General features: G+C 38.5%; 1 protein-coding gene across 2 annotated transcripts in view; it reads right to left on the bottom strand.

The window, feature by feature from the left end:
• Window positions 1–3,034: 3,034 nt before the first annotated feature.
• RASSF8 (Ras association domain family member 8) overlaps window positions 3,035–12,734 on the bottom strand; it is a 79,124-nt gene continuing 69,424 nt past the window's right edge. For both annotated transcript variants that reach the window (XM_012806770.2, XM_023514723.1), the window contains exons 3-5: window positions 9,216–10,105; window positions 6,788–6,932; window positions 3,035–5,816 (exon numbers count right to left, since the gene is read on the bottom strand). In XM_012806770.2, the coding sequence (XP_012662224.1) occupies window positions 5,695–5,816; window positions 6,788–6,932; window positions 9,216–10,105 (1,157 nt within the window). In that variant the 3' untranslated portion in view covers window positions 3,035–5,694. The remainder of the gene's footprint in view (window positions 5,817–6,787; window positions 6,933–9,215; window positions 10,106–12,734) is intronic.

Raw genomic sequence — 12,734 nt, 5'->3', positions numbered from 1 at the left:
AACCTCATTTTTGCGCTGACATCAAAACTCACATCTTCTCTCTTTATTGCTTTCAGTTTTTAGACATATTTTGATAAAGTATGATTCTGCACACGCGTTCTGCAACTCAAATACATACAAGTCAGGGAATATTTTACTGACAGCAGAAAATGTGAGAAATAACAGGATTTTAATAAACTGTTAGTTCAATGATTCAGTAAGATGAGGTTCCAAAAATCAAACCAACCAACCACCAAGCTGTGCCAGTTTAGTTTTAGCCGGATTTCCTAACAGTGAGTCAGGTACCTCCATGCTGACCTGCCCCTCGGCTGAGTGAAGTGTTCCTGGGGTACCTTCTGCTCTCCTCCCAGCCCCCTCGGCCTCTCTCCTTGTGGTGTTTGTTACTTAAAGCAAAAGACACAATGAGCATCTGTGATTTGCTTTATGCTTCAAAAAGCCCTTTCATTGCTAAATATTCCAATTCATTTATTTGATTTACACACTGCTAGCTACAGGAAACTTACAAATATTAGCTTTGGATAGATAAGAGTTTAAATTGTTCACCTTCTTCTCTTCCTTTCATCCTGGACCATGTCAGATCCTTTTATCACCCTTGACACCTACACGTGGCCTACACGTGGCAGATGAGTGAACGTGGTGGACACAGAACACACCAGCAAGCGTAACGCCGGGTAACAGTGTTCCAGCAGTGCTGGATGAAGACACTCAGAGGGTTCCATCCAATGCCCTGCAGAGCATTCTGTCACATCCATGGAACTCCCACAGAGCATCACAGTGGTGCTATATGATGGGGAAGGGAGCCCACTTGAAGGGCCACCTCGTGAATACAGCTTCGATGCTCCAAGTTTTTATTATTCCTCCTCCCTGCCTCCTGTGCAAGCCTCCTGCTCATCAGCACAAAGAACAGAGTCATAGTGAATGCTCACCACTGAGAGACCCACAGCACCACTTCCAGCAGCCCTGTAAGTCTGGTAAGCACCTAGAGTTTGATCTTTATTCTGTACCTCCACTTAAACACACTATCCTACTGCTGCTGTCTACTTAGGATGTCTACAACCTGCTTGGCCAAGTAGGTGCTCCATAAATTTTTTACTGTATATTAACCCAACAGCAGCTTTCTTAGTTCAGGTTACCCTTCACCTCTGGCCTCGACTTGTACAGGGCTCTTAAGGTGTCGCTCTGGCCTCTCGTTTTAACCCTTCTCCAGTCAGTTCTCCATACTAAAGGTCTAAATTCAAACACTATGTCAGCTACTTACTAGTTGCATGATTTGGGAGTTCTCTGCATGGCTGTGGGTGTCACAGTGTGACAAGTATCCCACACTGCACCTGGCGCACAGTAGGAACTGATCATGCTTTCACGGAGATCTGGGAATACAGAGATCCATTAAGAATCCTTTTTTCGTTCACTTTTGAAATAAAAGGCCAGAGTTTCCTAATTCAGCTTCTACTTTGATGTAGCAGCTACTTTTTGAGTAATAGATAATTCTTTAGCTACACAGAATAATAGAATAATTAACATTAGAAGTATGTAATTTGTGTCACTATTATGTCCACTTATTTTCTTTGGCATCTTTTAAAGGAAATAAAATTATACTTTAAAATATTAAGGACATAAGAAACAAACCAACAATTGTAATGCCCCAAATGAATCCTGAAAATTTATTATTTGGGAGAATATCTGATATTGATCCTTTGTTTTACAGCTCATGATAATAATCAGAAAATATACAATTTGAAATGAAAGTCAAAGAAAAGAATAATTACATATAATACATATTACATATTTATTTGTACATTGGCAAAGCAATACTAAAAGCATATTTATGGGTCCACAGTTAGTGAATGTGGCAATTTTCTGTTTTAAAGCTGCAGAAACTCAAATCCTCCTAGGGTCAGTAAAGGAAAACATCTTGAGAAACATTAACAGATTTAGGGCTATCACCATGTCTGGCTGTAAACCTATTTTTTAATCTTTCCCCTCCCCCCATATATATGCATATACTTTATTGCCTTTATATTTCTGCTGGTTTAATATAATTAGTATACTAAATAGTCTTCTGCATTTATTTGGTTTCTAAAAATATATAAAATGCATTGGAAAGAGCTCCTGCAGCTTTCAAGCAGTCACTGTCCTGGCATAGAAAGCTTACTCTGGAAATGTAAAGCAGCAATACTGAATAAATAGTGACTGTTTTATCTTTTTGATACAGCTGATGGATGGCCTTCACCCCAAACTTAAAAATACTGTAGAGCAAATAGTAAAAACATGCCACTTTAGAAAATGGACGTGATATAAAAGTTAACACTTATGAGCTATTTTTTAATATAACATAGGTCAATAAAGACAACTTAGGCAGAAGAGGGGTGTGAACACAGTACTGTTATTTACATATAAATTAAGGCCCAGTTTTCCAAGGCAATGCACAACGGGAACTGCCCATCTACTTACGTCCGCTCTTTGCATGCCTGAATCAAGAGTTTTCGCCTTTTCCGTATTATTTCCGCAATCCATTACAGTTTTAACTTGAAGAGATGTTCACAGAAATGAAGAGTTCTCTTCTTTAAAGACCATTTTGCTCTTATTCACAAAGAAAATTATCGTTTAATGCAGGTGTAAATTTTATTTACGCTATGGAAGCAAGTGCTTGTATGTTCTTACACACTGCTAGGGTTCATATTTCACACTATATCTATTTTTTACTGCATTTTTTTTATATGTATGTTTACCTTATCAGTCTCCTTTTAGTTCTTGTTTATATTGAATTTGAAGTTAGGAATTCATGATTGGCTCATTGATCACTAGGGGAATTAAACAACAGGTAATTCCTATTAATACTAACTGAAGTTGTGCATATAAAAAATTCCTTATGCAACCAGACAAAAAATTTACAAATGCTAACAAGCCAAAACATCTCCTAAGAACAACAAAAGAACTAAGGTTACCCACTATGGATCAGTCTCTGAGGATGGCAGACAAGCGATCAAATATACCAGTTAGTATTTAAAATTATTCCTTGGTAAGAAAAAAATCTTTAAATATATTTAAGACTTGTCTGTAGAAAATCACAATAAAACATCAATATGATTTTTAGAAAACATAAAAACTTGTCATCTAATTTAGTATTTAGAACCTAAATATTTCCCCAGATGCAAAATTTTATATTTGGTATTTTTATATACTATTGCTCACTCCCCCCTTGGAAATGTATCCAAAGATATAGCTCTTGATCTAACTCATTTGTATCCACAACAGATAAAAATAATCGTAAACAGATTAAAATATTTTAACATGTTCTTAAGGAAATGATTTTTTTCCCCTCTAAGCCTTAGAAAATATTCCTTAGCTATGTGCTTTCAGAAGTAATATAATGGATTAAAGTACAGCTGCTCAATGTATTTATTCATCATATTCATATGTATTTATTTTTCCCATATACAAAATAGTTTTTTTTTTCTTTCTATCTGTAATTAGGTCCATGAAGGTTGTTTGGCCAACTTGGAAATTCTGAGGAGGTTGTCAGAGAGGTTAACTGTGGAATGGTGCTGGGGAACCCAGGACTTCTGTAAGCTGCAAGGATGCTGCCTGTGTCTCTAAAAAGTTATGTTAATTCAATACTAATTTCCAGCAATTAAGTTGCATATTGACTCTGTAATTTTCATGGTATGCCAAGGCATTTTTGTAATTTCCAATTGCAAAGTTTAATATTACCTATAGTTTCACATTTTGATTTAAACAGAATGCAATTAATATAAAAAAAGTTTTTCTTTGTGAATAAGGTCGCAATTTCTCTGAACAATGACAAAATGACTCAGTATAGGATTCTTTAAAAATAAGGCATATTTTGGGCATACATAAATCATTATTGTCACAAATGCTATCAAATTATTTTGATTTTTAATCATCCTGATTTTAAACATATATTGATATGAAATCACTATTAAAACTGAGAGTAAATGTATACACGTTGTGGTTATTAGGGAAGAATCATTTACTTCTTCAGTTATTTGCAAAGTAGTGTAATGGCAAGATCAACTCGATAACTCCAAGAACCCCCCAAAATAACATCTTCAGGTGAGGTCTGCCACTTCGCTGTACTAGAAAAGGCAACTCTATATTATTACTTTCAGTTCTCTAGAAGCTTCTATATATTTTCATAGCCATTCTTACAAATTCGTATAGGAAATCTAAGTAAAGCAGCATTCTCAGCATTCATGAAACCAAAAATAAGTCAAATGTGTTAAAACATCCAAAGTTGCCTTCATGCATAATACGTATCTTTTTATTGTTATCATAGCATTCTCACTATAGGAATCCACTTTTGTTGCATGTAAATAACAGAAAATTTGTTTTCTTCAGAATTAAAAACTACTTTAAATTTTAGAGCAAAGTCTTAATTATTCTGTACCAATTTTGATCAGAGGGAATGTAAAAATGGCTAAGTGGTATCTGACTACATCTGTCTAAATATTCTCATAAATCTTAGTGAAGTCACTGCTCATAGGATAGGCATTGACTCATTTTTGGTTTATAAATAAAACAGCATATGTACAAATGGAGATTAATGTCTTATAAAAGTCAGGCTTAAAAATAAAAACATATACCGAATTTGACTTTATTTCCTTGGTAGAAAGTACCTAACTCCAATCTACTTTCCCTGTAAGTGACTGGAGAAGTCCCAATAATAAATTGTGTGCAAGCAATAACCTACCCATGGGAGTCCATAGCAATAGCCCATATATGAAGAGGGTATTTTAAAATACATCGCTTAAAGCAACATTCCAGAAGTAAAGCGATCTGGTCCTCAGGTATCAGTAACTATCATACTGTGTAAATTCTAAGGACCCATGAGAGGAGACCACAAGGCAGGGCAGAAACAAAACACAAAACGTATCTGGAAACCCACGCCTGTGTGGACAGATGGTCAGCAATTACATATTTGTTCAGCAGTATCTGACACGCTGCTGAAACCTCTTACACATACAATCTACCTCATGAAAAATATCCATTATGTTATATGGTTACTCACATATTTGGGAATATTGTAAAGGGAAGATTCGATTCTAGATTTAACTCCCTTCTCCCCGAGTTATTTCAACCTCATTAAGCAATGGCTAATGGACAGTTTCAGAAAATAAATGCAAAAGGGTTCTTGTGGAGTCAGTCTCAATGGTGGAGCACCCTATGCCACGTGTGTAGTTTAAGTTGGCAATGCATGGATGGAGTTTGGCAACATGCACGCGAAGTCATAATCACACAATATGCAAGGTATTTAAGTCACAGGATAAGTATTAATAAAAAAGAGTAAAAACATCAACATTCACACACTGATTACATGAAATAAATTAAACTAAGCCAATCACAAATGTCTCTCTACTCTTAAGTTGTGGTTTATTTCAGTATACACACGATGTAACACTTTCCTAATGCTCTCAAAATGCTACAAACGAAAACGAAGGCTTTGCATTACAGCTGCTGGATAAAAATATCAACACTGTTGTGTGAAAACACAGTTTCTTTGTTCTTTAGCATCAGTGCACGGGGTATGGCTCCAAGTGGTATGCGATTTAGGAGAGAAAAAAAGACACGGTGGCTTGTGAAATACACCCTCTGTTCGTTATTGGCACAAATCAAAGAGAGAGTTCTACTGTCCTTGGTACCTTTATTGGGTCTCCCCCTTAAAGACAGATAATGTTATACATATATGCCTTCAGGGTTAAAACCAGATGAGATAGGATTCTGTAGAATACGAAGATTACTGGGGAGCTGCCGAGATGAACCAGGTCGCTTCAGGGACCCAGACTGGAATGGCGCCTCTAAAGAGGAAACAAACAAAGTCATTCAAGCTACTGGTCAACTTAGAGTAGTTAGCAATATGAAAAACCAGAACCCAAAAGACAGAACTGCACAGAGCCAAACTGTAAGGCCCTGTGGCCCCAGACTGGGAGGGGAGGGATAAACCCGCTCAGATGGAGTCTATGTGATAAATCACTGTGTTTTCAGTGATTTGAACAGTGAGGGACCTTTAGAAGAGGTAAGCATTCGCCTCTCTTAGATGGTCACACTATATGCAGACATAGATTTGAAACTGTCTTTCAAATATCAGCTCAAAAACTTTTATAAGGGGAAGAAAGAAAGGAGAGGGGCATTCAGAACAAAGAGAAGCTAAAATTCATGAGATTATGACTCATATATACTTCCAGAAAAATTTTTATAATGAAGCAGTTAAAAAGTAATGGTATGAGATGAGTAATGGTGATTACACGCTCACCTAAGGAAATAAATAACCTGAAGTTACTGATTTTCCCTAGAAACAGGAAGTGTATTAAAAAAATGTATATGGCTCACTTAAAAGGCTAACACCCTGATGATACTCTAACCTGAAAGCAGTTTATCCAGAGTTAAGTAGTGAGGCCTGGGTGAGATGGCTCACACCTGTAACCCTAGAACTCTGGGAGATTGAAGCAGGTGGAGTGCTTGTGTTCAGGAGTTTAAGAACAGCCTGAGCAAGAGCGAGATCCTGTCTCTACTAAAAATAGAAAAACTAATTGGGCATGGTGGCACATGCCAGTAGTCCCAGCTACTCGGAGGGCTGAGGCAAGAGGACCGCTCAAACCCAAGAGTTGGAGGCTGTTGTGAGCTAGGATGCCACAGTACTCTACCCAGGACAACAGAAGGAGACTCTGTCTGTAAAACAAAAAACAAAAAACAAAAAAAATAAAATAACACAGTTAAGCAGTGAGAATAAAAGAAAAAAAGCACACTTGTCAACATTTATCAACCTTACCCCTTTGTATGTCCACATGTGAGGCCTCTATTTCAATGGGCTCCGCTGGCAGAACAGTAACTTTTGTCCCTGTTTGCTGGATAAACTGCTGGAGATTGACTTGCCGCAGCTCTTTAGTCAACTGCTCCAATTCTTGCTCTTTGTCCTAGATGGAAATTTATTATTATTTTTTTTAATTTGAAGATTCACTCTCAATCAGTTCAAGACATCCTAGTGACAAGTCCATCCGTGGCAGGGGTTAAATGCAGAATACCAACCATCACAAGGTCACATTTATATGGACACAATGGGATGAAAACTTACATTCTATTGCATAGGCCAAAACACACACAAAGGAAAGACCTAGCTTCTTCCATCTGTCCTTTTAAACACGATGCTTTCCTCTGGAACACCACTATGCACCCTTGTTAAATAAACAGATGCCTGTAAACTCTCAGTAACAAAATACAGGCTCCTATCCATCCTAGCAGTTATTTCCCTGTTATCCACTTCATATAAATGACTGCAAAATTAATTGTAATTGGATTCTTCAGATTTAGAGTACTTGTTTTTGCTGTTTCAGTTTTCATGGGATATATCTTATACATATCTTACAGCATGAGAAAAGTAAGATTCCCATAGGTTCTCACTATGAGGTTCTTAAATTCCTGACAAAGACGGATCTGAGAAATACAGAGCCCTAATGAGGGACAGCAAGTTTGGACAACTGGAATGGTCCAGCAGCAGGGTGGCATTTTAACAGCTTTTTACCTCTTTCTCTCCTGTACTGCACTGTTAAGAATAACTTAAAAGGGTAACACTCTGATAATACTCTAAACTGAAAGCAGTTTATCTGCCGGGGGCTGGGTGAGTCCAAAGCATTTGGTAGGGGGTGGGAAGGGGAGAGAAAGTCGAAATCAGTGGTGTTCTCCACTTAATCTGTGTAGGGGATACTTGGTGATAATGTAATACCACCCCTTTCAAACAGGTGGTGGGATTTACTACTAATGATTGTTCCAAATTGGTGTTCCCATAACATCAAACACATGAATCTACCAAATCAGAGGCTAACAACCTTCTACATAAAAATTCCTGATTTTCAAAATTCTGGTGGTAGTTTTTATTTCTCAACTACAGTTAGTGACACAGAAAGGACATCACATTGGTTTTTCCTAAAATCTCAGCTTTCTCTAATTATGGAATTGTTCATATTCTAAAGAAACTCTTTTCTAACTTCAAGAAGGGCAGGTGCTACTACGGAATCTTCTTACATCGTAGATCCTGAATTTCTAAAACTTTGCGCTGAAGTCGCCTGGCATGGACTACCAGAACGCCCAACAATTCCACAAGTATGCACAAGTATTTTTTTTTGGCTAATCGGGTTTCATTCGTGTTTGTGTATTTAGCTTTTGTTAGTGTTTCAGGATTTACTGTGTAGCCCAGGACAACTCATTCTTTCAATGTTCAGCAGAGACAAAAAAAAAAAAGGACACTCCTGGACTACACTTAACAAGCTTCTAAACCAACACGGTCTGCAGAAGTTCCTCTAGCAGTGCAAATGTTCTGTATCTCTGCCATCCAATACATGTGCTACTGTAGCTAAAAACAGAATTAATACGTGTGACTAAAAAGAGAATTTTAAAATTATTTCACATTTTAAAGTATCGTAGTGAATACTATTTAATCTTGATTGATTTAAATTTAAATAGCTGTATTATAATCAGTTGGGTTTCTTTCTCAGCTCATCTGGTAGAGGCTGATCCTTCTTTGCAATCCCCACAAACAATCACAGTGTCTTTTCAAGAACGAGCATCAAAGAAGTAACTGTTGAGTGATCCGGGTCCAAGGAGGGAAATATAAATCTTCTCACATACAAACTAGAGAGGGGATAAACTGGAGAGGAATCTTTGCGCCCCCTCCTCAGGAAAGCGAAGGGTTCTCTGGAGAGGAGAGGAGAGGGGGGAACTATTTATAACCAGGAAAGAAGCCAGGCTGGCTGACAGCAATGCACACGTGACAGATAAGCAGCCCACTGGCACATCAACCCTTGGTCAACAAATCTATGGAGTCTCTTCAGGCTTCCTTTTCCCGAACACTAAAAGGACCAGCTCAGACTCAGTATCTCACTGAGAGTCTACTCCAACTCCGAGACACTATTCTCTTATACCCAGTTATCTAATGCTACAACTGTCATGGTAAAAAAAAAAAAAAAACAAAAAAAAACAAAGCCTCTTCTGTGGAGCAAAGATTAGTGGCATTAGGTTTTTTCCTTTTTCTGGTCTCACATCTAAGCTTTGCCCTAAGTCACAAGAATTCTACAAAACTTTGTAAGCAAAGCTAGGTTTCTAATTCTTTAAGTATCAGGGAAAATGGACAATCATGAAAGAAGATGACAATATACTAACGCTTTGGAACAGAAGAAACGTTCTATTTATATAAAGATTCCCACCTGTAATCGTTTGGTTGCTTGTCCCAGAGATCGTTCCACGGCTTTAATGCCATTTTCCAGCCTCAGACTCTGTTGACCTTGGATGTCAATTTCCCCTTTGACCTTACCGATCTTTCCTTTGACCTCTTCCTCATTGACTTGGGCCTCGTGAACTTCCCATTGTAATTTTTCTGCTTCAAGACCACTTTCCATAGTCTGGATCTGTGCCAAATAGTTCTTTAATTTGGTTTCACATTCTGTTATTTTCTGTCTTATTTCTTGAAGTTGATCCTTCAGCTGTTTTTCATTTTCCTGTTCAATCTGTAATTCATTTTCCCAAAATTCCTCCTCCTCAATTTCAACATCATTTCTTTTGATCTTTTGCTCCAGGCGAACAATTTCCTCTTCGAGGTTAGAATTATACTTTTGCTCCCAAAATCGTATTTCTATTTCATTAGATTCCAGCTGTTTCTCAATGGACTGAAGCTTCTCTGTCTGCAAACGGATCAGCTTCTTCAACTCGTCTGCTGTCGTTTTGCAGTTATTCAGCACCTTTTGCTTAAACTCAGTTTCTTTGCCTTTTCCAAAAATGTCCATTAATCCTTTGGCACCTCCTGTAAATGTTAATGATTTCCTTTTGGGTTCTCTCCTTTTGATTGCTTTGTCAATCTGAGGCCTCAGTTTAGCTAAGGGGGGCAGACTCTGCCTGTATAAAGTTCTTTCGGGAATCCGAGCCACACTGTCTGAGGTGGGCCGCTCACCGAGAGATGGCCCTGTCCGGCGCAGAATCAGTTGCACATCACTAGCGTACTGCCCCCATTTGTTTAAGGATATGATAGGATTTTCATGAGGTGCTAGGTGTCTTTCAGTATCTCTCCATTTTTCTATAAGGGTGTATCTTCCAGTTCGACCTGGATAAAAAAGATAATAAGGTGTCAAAATAGGACACGTTAACGGCTAAATAATGCAAGAGAGGCCACATTTGACAGCTATCCTGATTAGCACCAGACAGTCTAGTTTTAGAGCCCAGTCCGTGTTGCCTTTCAAATCTTCACCTGAAGATACCAACCCCCTTAGGATACGCAACAGTACAAAATTATAGGATGTATATTGCATACACGCTTCAGAGTTGCTGAGAAATTCAACCTGCGTGAGACTCTTAAACTCTTGTCAAATGCCTGATTGCCTAGAGTAACTGATTTGAGGCAACAGTGAACAAAGTTTGTTTTCCACTGAAACAAGGGAAGCCCCTAGAATCCCTATTTGAAGTCACAGGGGGAAGGGCTGGTCCCAGGAACTAGGGAGAACTTCAAAACTTGACTAAACACCCACTGTGCAAACCCCTGTGCTTTCGCTGCACATTAGGACTTGGGGAGGCTGCCCCCCCCCACCCCCGAGGGAGACTTGGAGGCCACAGAGAACCTGCTACCTAGCTAACAGGCAGCTGCCAGGTCTCCTGTCACTGTCCCCTGAGTGCTCAGCCAACCACAGCCAACCCACACAGCGTTACCTTCCTACACACTGATGGCAGGAAAAAAAACCACCTCAATGAAAACAATTCTTCAAATGATTTCATATAATGAGAGGGGCCTGAAGATAAGACCTCTACATGATCAGTTTTCATAGTAATAGTTTTAAAGATTCTTTTAAAAACCAAAATAAATAAGTAAAAGCAAAGTGAAATATTATTTATAGAAACCAGGATAAAATCACATTTAAATTTTAAAATTATACTGAACCTATCTAACAATTATGGAAGATAAAATTTCAGAAGACAATGTAACGTCATACGTTTGAAAAATCTTCCTACATATTTCCAGTTAAGGTGGGTAGTTCAGAAGGATTATCTTAATTTTGTAAAAAGTATACATTAGTAGTTAGTGTTATTGCAAAGAAAACAAACTGACCCAGCCATGTGGCACTTATACTGGCATCTGTGTGCGGGTGAGAGAGTATGTGTGTGTATATATATATATAAATTTTTCTTTCCTGTCTTCTTTTTAAAATTTCATAAGCTTCTGAGCCATTACTGCTTCAACAAATGGAGATCTGGATATGTAAATACGAAAACCTGTGTATGCAATTCAGAAGTAGCACAAAGAATGGTTTGCTGTAAGCACAGGGTGGGTATCTTCTTCAAGGAAACCTGAATTTGGGTGCAGCTGAAACTCAAGTCTTTGGAGGCAAACAGGCTGAAGTTTTAATCCTGAGTAAATTTCTTACTAGAGAAATAGCATAACTTCACCTCTAAAACATTCAGCAAATTCTGAGGGTCAAAAAACACCCACCACATTGCCTGGCCCATAGCGGGCGTTAATACATGGCAGCCATTAGTAATGTGAGACATGCCTCTTTGCATAACATAAAGGCTGACCAGAGACCTCCCTTAAATTAGTGATGTGTCATGACGATAATCCGACTCTGAAAAAGCAACTTCCAACTATATAAAGCTGGACAGAGTAGAAGGAACAAGGGCTCTGGAGAAGAAAGGCTTGTGCTTCAGTCCTGTTTGGGCTCCTACTGTACCCGCATGGGTTGCACAGACTGTTAAGTTTCCTTAGCCTCCTCCTCTGTATGGTAAGAATAGTCTTTCCTTACTGACAAGGTTGTCTGAGTGTCAAAAAAGAATATAAAATGTAACAGTGTTTTGTGAAAGTGAAAGGTGCTATGTAAATACCAGCTATTACTATAAAAATACCCAAGCAAACAAGGGGAATGAAAAGGAAAGCATATTGGATTGCCTTTTCAGAATAAAAAAATGTTTCCAGTGATTTTCAGGTTAAAAATTACTATAACTGTCCAAAGAAAAACCTCATGACACATCTGCAAGGTTAAAACTGCCCCATGCACGCAGACTGCTTCAAAGATCACAGCTCTGCTGCCATCAGCTACTCCGGGCATATCATTCCTTCTTCAGCTACGTGAGGGGTTAGAGTACACTGAAGAGTCCCCTCCAGTTCTGCCAGGCCAAGGAAACATCTTTCATATGAAAACTGCATCATTATATTATATGAGCTAAACTAAAAAATTTAGAGACTCTAATTTAGTCTTAATCAAATATAAAGCTGACGCTCCAATGTTAATGGTGGTGCAGCCCTCTGAGAATGTCTTGGAAGAAGACTATTCAGAATTCTCTTTGCTGCCAGTGTTTCCTTTTTTAAATAATGCATATTTAGTATCATTAGGCAAATCAAAACAAACACAAGAAATCCAGCAATATAAAAGAAGTTTTGGCTTGGTGCCCATAGCACAGTGGTTATGACTCCAGCCACGTACACCAAAGTTGGCGTGTTTGAACCTGCCGGGGCCAGCTAATCAACATTGACAACTGCCACAAAAAATAGCCGGGCATGGGCGGCACATGCTGTTCAGTGAGTAGGGAGCCAGCCCCATATACCGAGGGTGATGGGTTTGAATCTGGCCCCGGCCAAATTGCAACAACAACAACAAAAAAATAGCTGGGCATTGTGGCAGGCGGTTGTAGTCCCAGCTACTCAGGAGGCTGAGGCAAGAGAATCACCTAAGCCCAAGAGCTGGAGG

Source organism: Otolemur garnettii, unplaced genomic scaffold, assembly GCF_000181295.1.
Source record: "Otolemur garnettii isolate 467f Iridium unplaced genomic scaffold, OtoGar3 scaffold00057, whole genome shotgun sequence".
NCBI classification, from domain to species: Eukaryota; Metazoa; Chordata; class Mammalia; order Primates; family Galagidae; genus Otolemur; species Otolemur garnettii.
This window is presented reverse-complemented; position numbering and strand designations above follow the sequence as displayed.